This window comes from Nelusetta ayraudi, unplaced genomic scaffold, assembly GCF_046127955.1.
Source record: "Nelusetta ayraudi isolate G7.1 ecotype Tasmania unplaced genomic scaffold, CSIRO-AGI_Nayr_v1 ptg000100l, whole genome shotgun sequence".
NCBI lineage: Eukaryota > Metazoa > Chordata > Actinopteri > Tetraodontiformes > Monacanthidae > Nelusetta > Nelusetta ayraudi.
Genome location: NW_027466150.1, coordinates 548,825 through 568,912, shown reverse-complemented (window position 1 = coordinate 568,912; position 20,088 = coordinate 548,825). Strand labels below are relative to the sequence as shown.

Below are 20,088 nucleotides of genomic sequence, written 5' to 3'. Positions count from 1 at the left end.
GCTTTCATTCTTTATAAATAAAGTTACCTGGAGTCTAAAATGAAGCACAGCATGGCTGTTTCTCACAAGTTGGGTCAGTTTCCTTCTATTAGGCTACTGAAAAAGTGATATCAGCATTCAACAGGATATTATTTCAGGATATCAAGATTTAACAGGATATTGGGCTACATACTGTATTGTTACCAAACACTGGTGAGGTGGACATTTTTGCATGAGATTTTAAATTTCAGCAGATATGACAAGCAGGTAGAAATATGAAAGGCGCCGAGTGCAAGCTAATGTAGTTTGTTCTGCTCTCGTGTTGTTAAACACTCACTGTAATGGCAGTCTGCTGGCCGTACACTTCCATTGTGTTAAGTGATGGTGCTCATTGCATCCTAAGAGAGTTTAAGCTGTGTTGACAGTCACGCTCACATTTTGCTCACTGACCTCGAACGAGGCAGTGTTGGAAAACCAGGAGTTATCTGTCCTGTTATATTTCTTCTTCTCTGTGACACGTTGGCAGTAATTGTGTAACTGCGACACATTTGAAGGGTGCAGATCACTGATGGAACTCACTGTTTTGAGCTCTCCCATTTGTCTTCACTACTACACACCTGTTTATCTTTACCCGTGTGTTAAACAAGGTCACAGTTATTCTGTTAAAAGTTACCTACATTTTCTACTATTCAATTTATCAAAAAAATATTCATTTACTGATTTGGTTCATTTCCAAAACGTTTTTTCTCTCCATAAACTAAACATTTAGTTTATTAAAAACTGCTCTTCTTGGATTAATTTAAACGATGAAGTTGTTTTTGGTATTCCTCAAAGACTTGGCTTCCCCCTAAAAACATTTCTTTCTTTCCTTGAACAAAGGTAAATCCCGTAACGCCCGTGAAAAATGAGAAACGATTCACACTCTCCTTCTCCACTGTGTCGTTTATTCCCCATTCCAGTGTTTATGTACAGTCAGTCACCTGTGGGGAAAACCAACATGAAGAGAGGAGTTAAACCAACACAGACGCCTGAGTCAGTGTTGAACACTAACCTATCAACCCAGAGCCACACAGTAAGTTGGCATGTGAGTGTTTTCTCTGGCAGATATGTGTGTTTGCGTTTGCAGCTTGACACAGTTTTGTATAATTGTTTTACTGAGGGGAGGGAAGATGTTTTATAATATCCGTCTCACTCCTTTTTGGTTCAGGAGTCGATTTTATTTATTTATTTATCTTTTATTTTTCGGCTGTGTGGAAAAAACCCTGAAAACTTTGAGAAAACTGCCTCGCATAAAAGCCACAATTTTGGTCAGACATTGCCGGTAATTTCTGTAATTGCGAGTGAAGCAGATGTTGGCCAAGATTGCAGGAGGTGATTTCTAAAAAAGAAAATCTTTGGAAATAATAACCTGGCACGCCATTACGGCACGTTTTCCATAAATCCAATCGGATTTGACTTTTCTAGACCGGAAAACCTGCGACGCCTCGCAGGTTAGTGAAATAATCTGGTTTTAGCAAATTAAAACGTGACAGCCAGAAGGTGTTTGATGTTTGATGGGAAAAAAAATCTGATAAAAGCAGGTCATCATGGTGCAAGCACGACTTGAGGAAAGACGGATTTTACACATTGTGATTAGTTCATGATTAAAACAGGCGATTGTAGAAATCAAAGTGACTTTAGGTTATCAGGGGAAGAGTTTAAACATCCCCTCTTAGATCAGGCAAACTGGCTGCAGGTCAGAGTTGTGATATAGCAACTCTGGAAGCTCACGATCAATCACGAGCCGAGAAAAAACCCCAAACAGTCTGTTGTCTGTCTCGGCCTCAGAAGCTGTTCCAACCAGTGTTGTTGTTGTTGTTGTTGTTGTTGTGGCAGCTGAGTGTCTGAAATCTTTCCGCGTTTGATTTTCCCATCGAGGTCTGCGGGCTCTGGGCTGAGAGTCGTTCAGCACCTCTCTAATCAAAACAGAAAGGTACAAGGTGTTGCGGTACAAACTCTAACACGCACGCACGCACACATACACACACACAGCAGCCACGTTACATATCCCAAATCAACTTATTTTAAGACAGACAAATGAGTGCAAAAAAACATTTCACTACTGTTTGTCTGAAAGAGGCCCATTTGCTAACGACGCCACGGGCTGCCTTTTCAAATTACGCCCCTTCGTGGATATGTCTTCTTTTCACAGCATCAGCATCCCATTTTGGAGAAAAAAAAGCCCCTTTATCTGCAGCCATTTCGTTTATTAAGAAGCCTGTGTGCGGCGTCCGTGGTTGTTAATTAGAATACAAACTGTAAAATTAATTAATGCGCCGGGGTGAAAGGGAATTCTCGGCCCGGTCGGATGGGAAATGAAAGAATTACAGGCTATAGTGCAACTATTTCTAGACCTTCCTGCTCTCCACGTTTACTATCTGGTTTCTAATACACTGTACAATTAGAAGAAATAAAACATAGTAGTCCCACTTGTACACAACATTATACAGTACATTAGTAGTCAACTAGAAAAAACAGTAAACACAGCCACACGTGATTTAAAAAAAAAAACAAAAAAAAAACGTCAAAGTCCAAAGTTACATTTCATCGAGTTTTACATTTCCTCGTAGTAGCTAGCTCCTGTTATCCCGCAGACGTGTCGGACTCGTCGTCGATAGAAAAGAAAAAAAAAAAAACTTCACAAAGTTCACATTAAGGAGAGAGTTGAGGCGCATTCGACAAACCAAACGGTTCCCATTGAAAGATAATTAGTCACACGCGGCATGAGATTAAATATGCGACGGCTTCCGAAAAAAACGACTCATGCAAACACAGAAATTGCTGTTTTCCACCCTTTCACCGCCGCGGGAGCCGGCAGGAGCCTCAGAGTTTGGGGCGATTAAAAAAAAACAAAAAAAAAAAATGCTGACCCTCTGGCAGATGGGGAGGGTGGAGGACTTTGAGACAGTTTGGAAAAAAAGGAAGGAAAAAAAGTCTGCGAGTCCCTCATAATGTGAGGAGAAGAAAGTGTTTGCACCAGGAAATGAGTCTCGGTTGATGGAGAAGGCCTCAAATATTTTGGTCCAGTCATTGCAAAAAACAAATAAAAAAAAACAACCTTTTTTCTGGAAACCTTTCCAGAAGAAACACAATCTATCAGCGAAATGAAATCAGGATGTATCCATGTTGAAATAAAAAAAAAATTGAATAAAGATTCATTTATTTTTTATTTTTTGTTTAAACATAAAGCAAATCAAAGTGAAGAGAACCTTAGTCACACTATTCGTGGTCGCAGTCTGTGACTTTCCGGAACGTGCGGTGACGCGGTTGGCACTTAAAAAAAAGGAGAAAACACGCTGCCGCCTCCCTCGTTGGATGCTTCTTCGCAACAGTCTGCGGCTGAAAGTGCTCGTATACGATCGACCACGCCAGCTTCTGCAGCTTATTTTTTATCTATTTTTTGCCCAATATCAGTCAAATAATCACATGACAACAACGACGACGGTCTCACGTGTCCATTAAACGGCAGCGAAACACAAAACGATTGGCGATGGTGGTGAGTTGTGCCCCTTTCTGACCATTTCTGTGATTGTCATGTGAGTCAAGGCTGTGACTTGAAACAATCTTCTCTGCTATATGTTGTTGGGTGGCTATTTTGGGCTATCGCGGAGCGGTTTGCAGCAAGACGTGGGAATCTTGTTCTTTCGTCTCCCACACACTTCAGAATAAGGGTCAGCGGTCGTCGAGAATGGAAGACAAAAAATTCAAACCGGAAGAGACCGAAAGACTTTTTTTCTTTTCTTTTTTTAAACATACACGCCACTTCTTTCCTCTTTTCGGACAAGACTGTTGCCTCACTGTCCCGGCAGACTTGACTCCTACTGTAAACATTTAGATTCACATTAGTTCTAAAAATGAAAAGGTAAAAAAAAAAAAAGAAATAGAAAGAAAAAAGAGAGAGAGAGATGCGATCGCATCTGTTTTTTTTTTTCACGTGCATGCAGGCGTGGATTCACACTTGGGCCTGTGCATGTGAATGAGTCCTGTACACATGCACCTTTAGGTCGCAGAGGGGTGTTGATCTAACGGCGGTATTCCACATTCAATAATCCTGATATTTAAAAAAAAAAAACAGCTACAAAAAAAATTAAATAAAAATGGAGCGTGTGTTTTTATCTAAGTCCACCTGATGGCGCCGCCTGTGTTGCCACTGTTAGCACCACAAAAATGAATCCCGGAAACCCTCCCGACCCATGAGTCTGACATTCCTTTATCGGCAGTCGATTCTCTACGGGAAAGTCCGGCGTCTCATCTGTCAGGCACAACGAGGGGGGGGGTAGAAAAAAAATCACAGACAGTACTGTGCACAAGAGGAAACACCTAATTTGGCAATTCAATCAACTCAATCCGGCCTCCTCTGAAGCCTGATGAAACCTCTCGGTAATCACAGACGAGTCTCCGGCTTCTCTTCTGACTTTGGGAAAAGGGGGATTCATCCGACGGCGCAAGAGGAAGTCAGCCATGGGTGCCTGATCATATCCTCATGGGACATTAAAAAAAAAAATCACTACGATGAATAAACTGAGGGGGAAAAATACACCGAGTTGGCGGTCCTGCTGACTTCTTTAGGGTGCAGTTACCATCTTCGGCCACGTGGGGTCAATGTTTCACCAGGAAAGGACGGTCTGGCCGACCAAGAGTTGGGAGGATTTTCAGGCCAGACAGCAGAATATCCGACAGACCACTTCCTACTGTCAGCGTCCTGGTTGCTCTTTGCTCAACGGCGTTTGAAGGGGTAGAAGAAGAAGGAGGCGGAGGAAGAAGAAGGAGAAGAAGGAGAGGAAGAAGGTCAGCAGAGGAGATCTGTAAGGCAGCCCTCCTGGTTGGGCTCCTGGGTTCACTTTGACCTGCAAGAGGAGAGAAAGAGATGGATGGTGATGAGTTAATATTCATTCACGCCAAAATCAACTCTTCCGAAATTCTTTGGACTTTGAGGAGGCCATCTGAACAGAACGGAAAGCGTTGCAAATGTCAAGGCCAGACTTGGAAAGTGATTGGTGTCTTTGTGTCTGTATTTAGGGCGGACTGGTCAGATTCCTCACTGATTGCTGTCGAGTTCTGATTGAAATGTCCTGCTATAGTAGAATCCTCGCAACAATTAATAGCTTCCTGGACTGTCTTTGTGGTTCTTCAGAGCATCTCTGAGCTGCTACTTCTCATTTTTTTTGTCAGAACCTCTGTTTTACCTCAATTCTCTCTATATATCTCTATCTATCTGATTCTTACTGAGAAGAAGCTGACTGGTTGTGGAAGTTGGGTTTAAACATCTGTTTACAGGAGTTTGGCCGCCTGGGTGAGCTCGATTTTAGAGTTAAAGTCTTCGCCGAGCAACGCTAGGGAAATAATGAGCAACTCCGCTGTCATTGCCGTCTCACATCTAACTCACTGTCTACACCAGTGGTTCTCAAACTTTCCCATCTCATCCTCCCATCTTGGAGGAAGAAAATTTTTCATGCCCTCCCGCCCCCCAAATTTGAGGGCTAAAAGCTAAAAGCCCCAAATTTGATGTGGCTGTGTCTTGAGGGATCCTGATGGAAAGTTGACTTTTGACCCCATAGACTTGCATGGCATTAGGGAAGTGGTTCTCAAACTTTCTCTGTCACGCCCCACCTTGGGCAAGAACAAGCTGCGCAGGCTCCGAATCACCCCCATAAAGAAAATACAGCGGGGTTGAAGAATGGCAAAAGTTGGCCGGTGTCAAAACTAAGTTGGCTGCCGCGTGATTGACGCAGACGCTAATCATTAGGAGCTTTAAGAGGTTTATGATGAAACGCTCGGCTGTGCATTTGCTCAGTCTCGTCCCCTCCGGTGAGTGATGAGGACGTCGGGGGCCGGCTGTGTTTTAGGGAGGATAATCAGGCTCGGGGGAACGCGTTCCGCTCGTCTCGCGTCAACTTTTTACACAAAATATCAAAAAGCGCGGGGTCGCGAGGTGTGCAAAGGAAAAAGCTTAGCGCAGGGTTTTTGGTTTATTGGCTTCGGTTCTGACGCACTTACATAATGCGGACAGTTGTAATGCGACTGTTACATAATGAACGGCGGGTTCACCTATGCCAGGCTATAGTGGAACCACTGCAGTGTTTTCATTCAGCTCTCCTATAGCTGTCAATCATATTTACAGCAGCGGATGCTAAAAATAGGTTGCAGTCTTTCTTCATGCTGCTGACGTTACAGCACGAAGAAGCAGCAATCAATCAACTAATATTGACTTAAATGTATAGAAAAATATATTTTTAAAATATAATATATACACTTTTTTCATATTTTAAGAGATTTCCAATGTACCCCTCTGACCAAAAACAAGCAACTAGAAGAATTCATGCATTTACAAATACCAAGCAGTGTATCACTGCAGTACTGCCTTCCTTAAAGGAGTGTCACCGCCATTATTTTGTGCCAACATGCATTATAGCCCGTGTCCTTATTGCGGAGAGATTGGATGGAAAATCAAGAACACTTATTTGGATTAAAAAACATTAAAACAGAACATTACAGAGCCCCCACTGAGGTCGGTGTGACTAATAAATAGGCAGAATTTAATATCTAATGACACAGTAAAGAAAATTCTACCACTGTATAATGAGTACAACTACGCACAGTTAGTTTCCCAGACTGGGACCGGACTGGAACCAAGTTGGCTGCCGAGTCATTCAAGTGCAGTTATGCCTGACGAGACGACGGGTGGAAACTGAGTCAACACACGGTCTCGGAACAGCGCAGGATTGAAACGTGGGGGAGTTTAGCACAGAGGTGATTTAAAGCGCCTCTGATAAGGACTAACATCATGACTTTGAGGCTGACAGGACTCAGCAGGCGGGGGACACGGGAGAGGTGAATCGGCAGAGCGCAGAGATAGCATCAGCCATTAGCAGACGTAGGAAAACTGCATGTGGAGATAGAAGCACTTTGGCACACTTCTTTGTGAAGTGGAGATTCTGCGCCTTTAATGAGGCAACTCAGACTCGGGATGGAGGAAAATTTTTAAAGATGTTTTCAGATTTACAGTGACAGACTGGCACAACAGTGAAGTAGGCGAACTGTTGCGAGTGAAAATTACATTATATGGAAGGTCACATTTGAACTTGTAGCATGTATGCATGGTTAGCTGGTTAGCATGCTAACTTGCGAGATATATTCACCAGCTCCACTGTGTTTGCACGTCCATCCTCTTTTGCTCTGCCTCTCCAGATCTGAGGCAAAAAAAGCTGTTGGTCTCACCCTCGCAGACTGTGTTGCAGGGTAATATCAGTTAATTCCAAATACATTCTCGATCACTGGCTGTTTCAAAGCAGGTTCTACTGTTATTTTTATAACACATACAATATACAAGACTGCACAATTGCACCAAAACAACCACAGAGGTCTGATTCAGGCGTTCTGAGCTGATATTGCAGCTTATTGTACATCCATTAGAGGGCGACGTAATAAAACGTAATGACTGCGTGGGGGCCCCCTGCAGCTACACAGAGAGGAATAAAACAGGTGCGGGTGGATGAGTGCATGTTTCTCCAGGTAGAGAGTTCCCAGAGTGTCGCACGCAGACTGCACTCCACTGCCTCCAACGCCATCGTCTCAACCAGGAAGCAGTCAGCCAGTAACAGGAAATACTGTTTGCCTTGCATTTCTTTATTATCATTATTATAATTATTAAAAAGTAAAAGTACTGTACTGGAAATTTTGTAATAGAATAGAAAATAATAGATCTACTTTATTGATCCCAAATTGGGAAACTACGCTGTTGTAGCACTAAAAGTAAACTATACAGTAAATACAAGTAATTACAAGAAACATTCAAGTCAATCTATATACAACAAACAAGAGGGCTAAATGCGCCGCTTCCCGCAGATCTAGAGAGTTCCTTTTAGGGTAATGACTGTGTGAGGCGCAACTCCAACTGGAGTCCAAGATGTGAAAAAAAAGGAAATAATGACATGACTTGAAAACGGGCACAGCGAGGGAACTTTGAAACGAGCGAGGGAATAAATAAGTAATGGCCTCTTAGGGGTGCTCTCCATCTCGAACTGCGAGGTGAGATGCAAAAGCAGAGAACCCTGGTCGTGTGAGGGGTCGGGGGGGGGAGGGTTAATGAAGGCAGTCGGGGAGGCGGGGCTGTCTGTGTCTTTTGCGCGGCTCTCATTTTGAATGCACGCGGAGTGAAAACGGTGGCGCTCTGCTCTCGGAGGTCAGCAGTTAGTTGATCCGAGGAGCAAATCTCCACGCATGTCTTGTCTGCAGGCAATAATTGTCGCTATTTTAGCGTGCATGGGTGCATGTGTGTGTGTGTGAGAGTGTCATTACACATGATAGCACGTGGATGTGGGTTTGGTGAAGTGCATTTCTTTTCTTTGTGAGGCCGAGACACATTTCCATTGGGGATGATGCAGCCGCCGCCTCTTTATTGGTCCCTGTGGCCAAAGCCAATAAACTACGGGAGCAAAGGGGCCAAACAGCCGGGGAGCCGTGATGGCATATCGACGCCGCTGCTGCTGTGAGCGTGCACGTACGCGTGCGTGAAAACACCAAAGGGCAAGTGCCAGGTGCCTGTCGGCGCGTTTAATGAGTGTGTGTCTGTGTCCGCGGCACGCAGCGCGCGTATGTTTGTATGTGTGTGAGTGTGTATGTGCGTGTATTTATGTGCATGTGTGCGTGTGTGTGTGTGTGCGTGTGTGCGTGCACATGTTTGTTTGTGTGTGTGTGAGTGTGCGCAAACGTGTGTGTGTATGTTTGTGTGCCTGTGTGTGTTTGTGTGTGTGGGTACATGTGTGCGTGTGTGTGTGTGTGTGTGTGCTCATGTGTGTGCGCGCACATGTGTGTGTGTGTGTGTGTGTGTGTGTGTGTGTGTGTGTGTGTGTGTGTGTGGGGTGTGTGGGTACATGTGTGCATGTGTGTGTGTGTGTGTGTGTGTGCTCATGTGTGTGTGCGCACATGTGTGTGTGTGTGTGTGTGTGGGTACATGTGTGCATGTGTGTGTGTGTGTGTGTGTGTGTGTGTGTGTGTCTGTCAGCGCGTGTTCCTGGCTCCGGCTCCGCCTGCGAGAGCTCTCGCGCTCTCTGCCGCTTTGTGGCCTCTGCGCTGGGCCTGGGTGATTTATGACGGATGTTATGGCTTCCAACAGGGGACGCGTAAAAGTGCAGAATAGCCCTTTATTGCCTTTCGTCTTTGTTTAGTCCCGCGTTTCATCCATTGCGCCCGCGTTTGTTTTGCTCCCCCCCCACCCCCCCTACCCCCCACCTCTCTCTCGCGTCGGGGTCGACTTCGCTGTCTCTCCTCTCGCTTCCACGTCGTCTGACCTTTTCCTTCTTATTCTTCTTCATTTCCTGTTCGAAACAGGCATGGATCACTTGTCCGTTACCGCGCGTCTGCTCGGACGCAGCGAGGCGTCGGGATTAATGCGCGACTGTGCGAGGCCTGGAACTCCCGAAGCTTGTTTTTTTTTTGTTGTTGTTGTGCTGTTTCACGCCGAGGCTGATGGGGTTTAACGTTGGCCGCGTCGTTTAGCGACGGGAGCATCTGCAACTGACTGACGCCGAGTGTGTGAACAGGCCGCGCGCCAGCTTTGTCAGCTAGAAAAGAAAACAGACGCTGACGACCGATGGAGGAGGGTTAGGGGGACGCCGTGTTTGGTTGGGATTGCTCGATTTGCAGAGCGAAACGAGAGAAAAAAAACCCAACAAAAAAACCTATGGCCCGGGGGCCATATGCGGCCCGTTAAGTTTTTTAATCCGGCCCGCTAAACTTGAAGAAAGTATATTAATAGCAAGTAAGTCATAATTGTTGTGTTTTAAGAGTCATTTCAATAAAGCGCTAAATACCGTGGGGCTTCATAGACACATATTTTTATTGTAACTGCTTTTGTTTATTTTCAATTTACATTAAGTCTCATTTTCTAAAATATCCCATGAGATGTTTTTGCCTCCTATGAGGTGGGCCACCAAAACACGCCATCCAGTTGCTTCCGCTCCGCCGCCTCTGTCAAATTTTAGAACCCATTGTGCCCAACAGTCAAAAGGTTTGCACCCCAGGTCTAATTCCATGCAACTAGTAGGTTGTGGGGTCCTTTAAGCGTGGAGTTTGCATGTTCTCCATGGGGTCTGCGTGGGTTCTCTCCAGGTTCTGGGTCAAAAGACACGCACAACAAGCTAACTGAGAACTGAACCAATGCTAACTGGTGATATGATATGATAAACTGGCAACCTGTGCAGGGTGCTTGACAGGCCGGGATGGACTCCAGCACCCCTGAGTGCAGGAGCGGTGAAGATGGATGGATGGTGGATAGATACTGTACGCAAGAGCCTGGTCTTTCACATCCATTACCAGTCATCACTGTGCATCTACCCCTCACACCAGCGGGCGTGAAAAAAACCAACAACAATTGTAATTCTTTTAACGTGGGCGTGTGATGCAATTGCCCAAAATGCACATTAATTCACTGCTGTGGCGGCGAGGCTCTTTGGAGGTGGGCGGCTGCAGAACTCAATAAAAGCGGGAAGCTTAATTGTTCACCACATGATCCTGAACCAAGTCCATGGCGATTACAGATGAGAGATCCAGAAAAGACCCAACACACAACACAACACGACACAACACAACACAACACAACACAACGCAGCAACGGTTCACAAGACGAAGCCTTCGAGCCGTCGCCGTGGAAGAAACGGCTAATGACGAGAACGCAATCGCAGCAAAAAAAAGAATAAATAAAGAATGGCAGCCGCCGCCGCCGCCATCAAACCCTCTTCTGACGGCGGTGATGAAAGCCTGGCGACGGGTGACGACTCCTCCAGCTGGCAGGCGATAAAAAGTCGCACGCTGATGCAGCAGGAACGCACTTATTCCGCATCCTAGCCGCGGTTCACGCCGTATCAGATCACCGCCGCCTGATGGAAATAGAAATCCCCCGGAACACTTTTCCCACTGATGGGAGGGCGTGAAGATTTAAGGGGGGGATATTTGCTCGCTGCTAAGAGGATTTAAAGTGAGAGAAGGGCCATTCTGATGGAGATAATGTAAGTGTAGAGACGGCGAGTCAAGATTGAGCATTCGTGGGCGCGCGCTTATCCTCTGAAATATTGTTTCTTTTCTGTTCCCATCGTTTCGCCATTGCTGCGGATCGGCACGAGCGCTTTGCGTCGGCGATACGACCGGCCGCTCGCCGTGCCGGGTTGGAACTGCTCGAGTCGAGGTGCTTTCCCCCCTTACAGCTCGGCCAAACTCAATTAAGATACAATTAAGTTGTGTTCAAAGTCGCCTTTGTTCGCCCTGAAACCTGAAAATCGGACTTGACCGAAATATTTTCCTTGATGTGGTCTGCTTTTCATGAGCGCCCGCAACAGCAGGCAGCGGCACCCCAATGTTGGAATTTTGGAGATTTGGCACGACAACAATTCTCACTGGCTTTATCTGGCTAATTCATTTAGTTGAAGGCTGGAACAGAATTTGATTTATGCAAAAACAATCGAAACAAAAACCGGCGGCGCAACTGCGAAGCAAAAGATGGAAATGAAAGGCTTTTTATGATTTAAAATAGTGAAAAGAAATTTTACGTCGTAACACAAACAATGTGTTTGCAACCGTAATGATTATTATTATTATTATTATTATTTTTAACTTTTGCAATGACGTGCTTGTCATTTGTTTTCATTTTCCTCCTCAAATTCAGATTTTTGTCGGGCCTCTTATCCAAAACAGCACGTTTCTGTGGTCAGATTTGAAAGGCAAAATAACCTAAAAAAAGCATCCTTAAAAAAACCTACAGAATGGACTTGGATGGAGACATCATTGTTGTTAGAAAAGAAAGGTAATCTTGCATAATATCGGACCTTTAAACCTTTCAAACCTTCTTAATAAATGTTTTAGGACAAGACCGTTGAACAAATATCCACGTAGGTGGACAAACTTACATGTACATGGGCTGTAGCTGAAGGTGGGAGGTCTTCTGAGGTCCCTGGTAGCCATACGAGTCGAACCCTCCAATGAAGTCAACTGCAATTAAAAAGAAAGAAAGGAATAAATACACCCGCATCAATCAGAGAAGGCACATGCCCGTGTGATTATCAGCTGTGTAGCGCCCACCGCCGATGATTCAGAGCACAAGTCCTCCTACACCGAGAGCCTCTCATTAGGACACTGTGCACCAGAACTGCCACCTCTTGTTCCGCCGCCGCTCGACGGGCTAATCAGTGCTGTAGGCATTAAAATTGTTGGCCGGGGTGAAAAATCCCAATGTGCAAATCAAATTCCACTTTTGGGTTAGCACACACGCGCAAGAGAATATATTCATGCCGGTGCTCCCTGCTCCCGTTTCCAGTCCTGATGAGGTTGCCAGCAGGTGGTTGCTATCCACAGGCTGAACCTCATAGTCGGTATTTATGAAGAGAGGAAGCCAAGTTATGTATATAAATATATATATTTTATCGCAGACAATTTGAAGCTGGAGAGCTCATAAAATGGTACTTTCTCCGCCCTCAGACTTCGTCATTCATTCAGCGCAGTTTCACAACAGCAAGTGCAATGTGGAATTTGGCTTTTCGCCGCGGCTAAAAGCGTCGCCAGAGCTCGCAATCAGCGACACCCAGCGGCAAGTACACGGCGATAAGCAGACACGGCGGCAGGGTGCTTTGATTACACGTGAAGGCTAATTTCTGCTGTAACAAGCAATAGATTGACATTTAGCAGAACACTTGTTTGCAGTTGCTAAATGATCAATGAGGTGAGTTGGGGAGGGGAAAGGTGTTGCTTCCCTATTTATATCGACAATTAGCCGATAGGGAGAACACATTTTCGAGCCAGGAGAAGATTATGTGGGATTATGTTGTCACGAGGAGTGGGAGCGACAGCCGCGTTCCAAATCGCAGTCCCTTTTGTCGGTGAACTTCAATGCGGCACTGAACAAAAGCAATGGCTGATGCTAGCCGCTAGTTCTGCGTCAGCATCTGACCACAACTACAGCACAAAAATAGTTTCCCGTTAAACATGAACATTTATGGCACAGATGCCAAATACAATGAAAACCAATCATTTCTGATGACTGGCACACAGTAGCTATGTTAGCTAGCAAATGCATACGGGTGTTAGCTACATAGCTTATATCACTGAGTCACTGAAAACTCCACGTTACTGACAGCAGCCTTCTGGAAACTGTAGACATAAATGCCAGAATGCAAAAACACATTGCTATATTGGCCATTATCCCCTGATGCTATTTCCAAGGTTAAGACGTTTTGCGACTTAGCTTGTCCTACGTCAGCAATACGACCTTTGTTGACGTTGTGAGGTCTCACTGATTTGAATATGTAAATAACGGCCTGTATTTTGGGAATAACGATATCCAGCCAAGCAAAAACGAAGCTTATAACTTCAAATAAAACTTACTAGTTAAATATGGTGAAATAAATAATAAGACATTGCTTGGGCAAGCATGCTAAACAAAACGTTGATGTTTCTAATCTTGGTAAAGCCGGATTCAACAATGAGGATTAAAAAAACACCACCTTGGTTTGCCTTTATGCGGAGCTAAGTAACAGCAATGCCTGCCGTATTATCGACAAAAAATTAGAGAGGTAGAAAGGAGGTTTAATTCACAGGATGCAGGATTAAACCTTCAAAAACAACATTGCCTCAAGTCTTTGGGTCAACCATTCGTCCTCATGTGGCTTTTCTTTTTCATTCAACTCAGCCGAAGTGACATAAAAATTCATTAACAAGCAAGCGCAGCCTCGCGGCGAAGATCTACACAGACGCGCGACCCTTAATCCGCTCAATGTATTCATGTGAAATTTTAATTCTGCCACACGACGGGACAACAGATGACACCCTTTGTCTCGCACAGCGCCGCAGTACCGCAATATTTCGGCGGAGCAGACGGCGCATCTTTGCGTGGCTCCTTTCCGAGGCGGGATGTCAGCGGTGAGTGTGTCCTGCTGATTCATGCTGCAGCGAAACACCCCGCCGCTGGGTTTTCTGCCGTGTTCGTACCTTTGAACGCTGGAGGAAATGGAGCCTCTAACCTTGTCAGTGGGCTGCCTGTCAAGCTGTAATTTCCCTTGTACGAGATGAAGACGTATGTTATTGCTGAGGTTTGACTGCCGAACCGGAGTGATTCCTCCGAAGACACAAGGTCGGAATTTATAATAGCGGCAGAGTGACTTTCTGCCCTTTCCTCTGACCTTTCGTGTTTAAAAAAAATTACAGGGTTCTTGTAGCGTTAAACATTAGCCGCCCTTGTGTTGTTTTCTCGTCTTGGCTGGCGGTGAAAGACACTGTGCCAGTTGACTAATGTTGTCATGTGTTCAAAAGTCTCAAGTTAATGAGGAAAGCAAATGAGTTCCATCTTTCTGCAAAAAATAAGGTCACGCAAAACAATGCACATAGCTTGGCAGTTGCTCCAGGTCTTTCCTGCAGTGGCTTTACTCCAGAAATTCCCGCAATGTGAAATACATTGAGAGTATTTTTACAAAATTTCAGAGGCATTTTTTTGCGGCTACAATCGTTTAAAAAACGTGATCTGAGATGGTGGGATATAAGAGACTGCCGCCTGACACATTTAAGCAGCCTCAGAACAAATTAAAAATGATTATGATGATTAAAGCCCCCCCAACGAACACAAGCCTGCACCTACTACACACACACACACACACACACACACACACACACACACACACACACACACACACACACACGCACACGCACACACGCACAAACAAAACGCTTCACTTCAATATTCCCTGAATAATTATCAGAGTAATTAGCTTCCTCAGCAAGTCCAAATCTTCACAAGTCCTCAGTGGGTAGTAGCGTCCTCACCCAAGGCACATTTCCTGACAAAGCTCCCTCATTATTGCTCTGGCCCCCCAAGACTGCATTAAACACGCAGCGCGTCGCCGCAGCCAAAGCGCAGGCGAGACAAGACTTTGGCAGCTTGAAAAATGACAATCAACCCCTCAGATTGCACAGACAACAACTTTTTTTAGTTGCCGAAGCGAGGCCGGAACAGCAGCCGTGACTTTGTCGCGACACAACAACGTGCGTTTTTTTAAACGACCTTCTTAGCTCGCAAGAGGGGGGGGTCGGCACTTTGAAACCTAATAAAGCTGGGCACGCTCCAAGGTAGCTGGGTGCAAGTTGCAACATGAAAATTCAAAAACTGAACGGCAGTACAGGACTTAAAGGTCTAGGTCAGTGGTTCTCAAACTTTCTCTGTCACGCCCCACCTTGGAGGAAGAAGCCCCAATTTTGACGTGGCTGTGTCTTGAGGGATCCCGGTGAACCTGCAAGTGGTCCCATGTCTCTAGGACAAAGTTTACTTTTGACCCCATAGACTTGAATAGCATTAGGGTTAGCAATAAGGCTGGAATTAGGGTTAGGGTTTGGGGGTTCCTCATGGGCTAGAAGCCCCAAATTTGACGTGGCTGTGTCTTGAGGGATCCCGATGAACCTGCAAGTGGCCCCATGTCTCTAGGACAAAGTTGATATCGATATTGATCCTTCGATGTCGGCTCTTCCTATCATTGTGAAGCAGAATTCACCAAGCGTTGGATTGTTCACCCACTAATAGGGAACGTGAGCTGGGATTAGACCGTCGTGAGACAGGTTAGTTTTACCCTACTGATGATGTGTTGTTGCAATAGTAAACCCTTGATCTATGGATATAAAATATCCATAGATCAAGGGTCTTGCTCCCAGTTAGCTGCCATCCTGCGCTGCCATATTTCTAAGGAAGCCTAGTGTGGACAATCTAGCTGCCTGACATCGTGTTTTGTATTTCCGGTGAATGCTCGCATCTTCAAATAAACCAGCAAAGAAGAAGAAGGTGGTCACGGTATCCAGGTTTGTGCTTGCTGGCCACTGGCAAGTGCAGGAGAGGGAGAGTACTAAGTCAAAGGGGACTTAAGTGTTAAATGTAACTACTTGATGTTGCTGTTTCTTCTTAAAAATCTCCAAATATTTCGCACTTAACCTTTAATAGCAAAAGAAAGAAATGCCGCTAGCATGAGTCCATCAATCCAGCCTACTGGCCGAGCGCAAAAACAGATATAAAATAATATAAAGAAAACATTTAGGTGCTCGGAACCAAATCCAACCAAAGCCGTGGCGTTCCTCTGCTCGCTGCCTGTACAGCCACCCCCACTTGATTAGACAGGTCAGCTCCTGCCAGTCAACACAGCTCCTGCCGCCCCTGATCTCAGCTGACCTCTGACCTGCGGGACACTGGAGGCTGATTGCCGTCTGATTGGAGGGACATCTGTCTGCCACACTCGCTCCTCCATTAATTGGCGCTCACCTCGCCAAGCTTTCATTAGCGAGCGGTGGCAGCTAACTCCCTCCACACCGATGTCCTGTGTGGTTTGCGTGTTGCTATTATATCGACTGCGACGGGGTAAGACATGAAATCAGACGCACATCAATTGTCCTCGTAATTGGCAATTCCACTTGGTGTACGGTGTAGTAGAAAGCGAAGTTTCTGTTTTCAAATTTGAATACTTTAGCTAGGTAGTCGCTAGCCTTCTTTTGGTTTTAATCTTTTATCTTTTATCTTAGGTTCTTTTGTTCTCCACCCCCCAATCAATGAACATATAAATAGTTATACGCCAATTCCGAGTGTATGTTTATTGTAACTGAAGTTCAAGGTTTCATTAAGATCTTGAAATCTTGGGATCACTTGAGTGAGTCCATCTGCGTGTATAATGGCAATTTGGATCCGCATTCTATTAGGATCAAGTCAAATCCCTGCATACGGTTGCCAGGCAATACAGCGGCTACCTGACACTGTTCTTCCTGTCACAAAAAGACACAGCGGGGGGGCCATCTTAATACAACCAACTACTTTACTACAAATGTTCTTTAGGCTCCAGCCAATGAGCGCCGTGGGTGCAGAACAGACGAGGCCGCGCGGCAGTGGGAGCGCGAGGCCGAAAAAATAAATAAATAAATAGTTTAGCAAAGTCGCTCAGCTGAAACAAAGTTAGACATTAATTACCGAGAGGCAGAACAAGTGCTATTTGTGTTTCCTGTCATCACAAAGCTTATTAAAATGCAGTGGAAAGCAAAAAAAGAAAAAGAAGAAAAAAAACACCCTCAAAACAAAATCCCTCCATAAAAACGGTCTTTTTTCATTCTTCTGCTTTAACAGTCGGCTGATTTAACGTTGGTATTCCGACCTTATCGAACGTGCACCCCCCGCTGGAGCGCTGACCCTCCCGCTTTTTATGGCGCATGGTAATCAGCCGCAATCATTAATCTCAATCACCAATTTGCCTCCGGCAGGAAGGACAGCGGGGGAGACGTGTGTAATATCGGCACATTTATTACCCCTTAATATTTATGTGTTAGCAAACAGCATCTCTCTCTCTCTCGCTCTCTCTCTCTCTCTCTCTCTCTCTCTCTCTCCTTCTTTCTTTTTTTTCATCATCCGCCGTTGAATAAGACATGTCTGTGTATCGATTCCTTCCGCCCAGCGGCCGCCTCTGGCTCAATGGAGTAACTTAATTGATGGCCTCAGGTATAATGGTTGCATTCAGGTTCACGCTCAGGCACGGCAACACAAAACGCATGCCAAACGCTGAATGTTGTAAATTTGTCGAAATGAAATTAGCCCTCATGGTGTTATTGATGGAAGGAGGTGCTGATTTATCGACGGAGCGACAGTAGTGACTGTAGTTTTCCGCCACAGTCTCTCGTATGTGTATATAGGTGTACATATAACTTTCATCCCGGCTCTCCTCATTCATATCAGTGACTTGCTCCGTTTCCTTCCTGCGACTGCAAAAGGAACGAGCAGCCGCTCGAGTCTGAGGCCAAAAGTTTTCACTGGTGAATCAGAATTTTCAATGTCACTCTACCCTCCTGACTCAGTGCCTTTATTTAATCCTGCTGCTTGCGCTCATTGAAAGAGGAGAAGATACGAAAACCAGCCTGGAAACTTCAGTTACTGGGATCTTTTTTTCTGGAAATTTGGTCCGAATCGTCACACAGGTGGTTTCTCCTGGCTCATTTTGTGGGCCATTGACTGTATATCGAATAAAACTGAGCCTTTCTTTTCCAATAATGTAGCCAATTGATCTGAATCTAAAAAAAACACACTTACCTCTGTTGTGTTCACATGTACAACTTGAACTAGATGGTTCAGTTTGTGTTTACGTCTGCAAAAATAGTGCCTGGAAACCAGCAAAGATCGGTCCAATGAAGCATCAGTTTTAGCAGGAAGCTAAAACCCAGCATTTTTTTTTTTTAGAGACGGCTGTAAACAAAGGGCTAAGGGCTAAGTATGCAGCCGGTAGTCTGGGACGAAAAAAATTGCGACTTCCCATTCTGGAAGCATGTCTGTCTCTGGGTTTTTAGAGTGAGAAGCAGAATAAAAAAAAGCTTCTTCTTCTTTTGAAACTGTGAAATTAGTGACTGTTATCACCGCACACTGTGTAAAGAGGTGGAACAGAAACCCTGACAGGTGGCGTTAAATCAGCAGGAGCAAATAGACTGTGACCGACTCAAGGTTAAATATAGACTTCAGGTAGGGTTTGTGTGTGTGTGTGTGTGTGTGTGTGTGTGTGACTTACAGCTATCCTCCTCCTCGGAGATGAGCTTGACCACATAGCAGGCGTAGATGAACCCCATCAGCTGGCGACAGCAGAAGAAGAAGAAGAAGAAAAAAAACAACAAGTTATTGTTTCTGTCCAAAGCAGGCAGACACACACACACACACACACGCACACACACAGAAACGAGGACGGGCGGAAGGACAGACAGACAGACAGGGATAGAGCGCGGGCATGGAACAAATGGCTGGAAGAGACGGAGAAAACAGGTGTCAGTGTAAGTGGAGCAGAACAGCGCCGAGCATCTTGGCCTGTCGCTTCCTTCCTCCGAGAGACGGAGCACTTAAACTGCGTAGATGCACACAAAGCACAAGCGGCAAACGTCAGCGACGTTTTACCGTTTCACGGGTGACTCGTCATTGTTCGAGCGCCCCGTTGCGTTCAAAGTCTAGCAGTGACATCGCGCGAAACCAGACGCCGCTCCGATCTTTAATGTTTCTCGGTTTCTTTACATTTTGTTGTTAACGCTTTGTTTTGTTTTGCGGAATGAAACGCTAGCGTCCTCGCCCACGCCGACGAGGGCCACTTTGTCGTGTCGGAACCTGTAGCGGAAAACAACGCAGACTCGTCCCACACGTTCGTTCTCCCTCACCTTCTCGAATCTATGTGATGCCAGTTGTGTAGAAACCTCTGCAAAGAAAAACAGCAAAAAAAAACAATGCAGGCCAGCCGCGTGTTGCGTTCTTTTGTGGGCTGACGCTATTATGAAGCATTTATTGTCTGTGTGTGTGTGTGTGTGTGGGCGAGTAGATGCACTCCGCCTGTGTGTGTGTGGACTGTGTGGACAGTGATATAGTGGTCCACACCGACACAACACCTTTTGCTCCCTCGTGCTCGCTCCCCATTGGCAGTTTGTTTCCAAGGCGACCCCGCAAAATGTGGCGACAGAGGGAGGCGAGGGGGATGGGATGGGATCTTCGCTGACCTTATTAACCCCTCCCCCATCCCCCGGGGGCGGGGGGGGGGGACGACGGCGGATGGACGTAGTATCGTGGAGATGTCGCGCGGGAGGGGGGGTGCGACGGATGGAGGGAAGCAGGGTCACGAGGAGGAGGAGGCGGGAAGATGACGATGCCGAGCGGGTCGCCGCTGTCTCGTGTCAGCGCAGACGCTCCGGGACCCCCGAAGATGCAGCCGGATGTACGCGGTTTTAAAGCGATTTGAGGCTGAGCGAGTGCCTCGAGGTCCTGACCTCATTTAGCCTAAACCAGCGTTTCTCAACTCGTGGCTCGCGATCCCAAAGTGGGAGCTGCTTTGATTGGATGGAGGCTTCATGGGCAGTTTCCCTTTTATTTGGGCATTTATCTTGCAGGACTCACAATTCAATTAAATAATGTCAATAAATTGCCTACTAGAAAGATGAAAAAGTGGGCTTGCATCTTTATTTTTGTGGGAAAAAAAAATTGAGTGCTGTGGAATAAACTTGGTGGGTCCTGAGACTCCATCCGTCGAGGTCCGCCGGCCAAAACGCTGTTCAGCA

General features: G+C 45.7%; 1 protein-coding gene across 2 annotated transcripts in view; it reads right to left on the bottom strand.

Annotated features, from left to right (window-relative positions):
* Window positions 1-3,345: 3,345 nt before the first annotated feature.
* Window positions 3,346-20,088, bottom strand: part of nkain2 (sodium/potassium transporting ATPase interacting 2) — a 72,730-nt gene continuing 55,987 nt past the window's right edge. Inside the window, exons 5-7 of one of the 2 annotated variants that reach the window (XM_076048390.1) lie at window positions 18,570-18,630; window positions 11,919-12,000; window positions 3,346-4,865 (exon numbers count right to left, since the gene is read on the bottom strand). In XM_076048390.1, the coding sequence (XP_075904505.1) occupies window positions 4,856-4,865; window positions 11,919-12,000; window positions 18,570-18,630 (153 nt within the window). In that variant the 3' untranslated portion in view covers window positions 3,346-4,855. Of the gene's footprint in view, window positions 4,866-11,914; window positions 12,001-18,569; window positions 18,631-20,088 lie in introns of those variants that run through there. The other variant, XM_076048391.1, reaches the window with a different exon arrangement.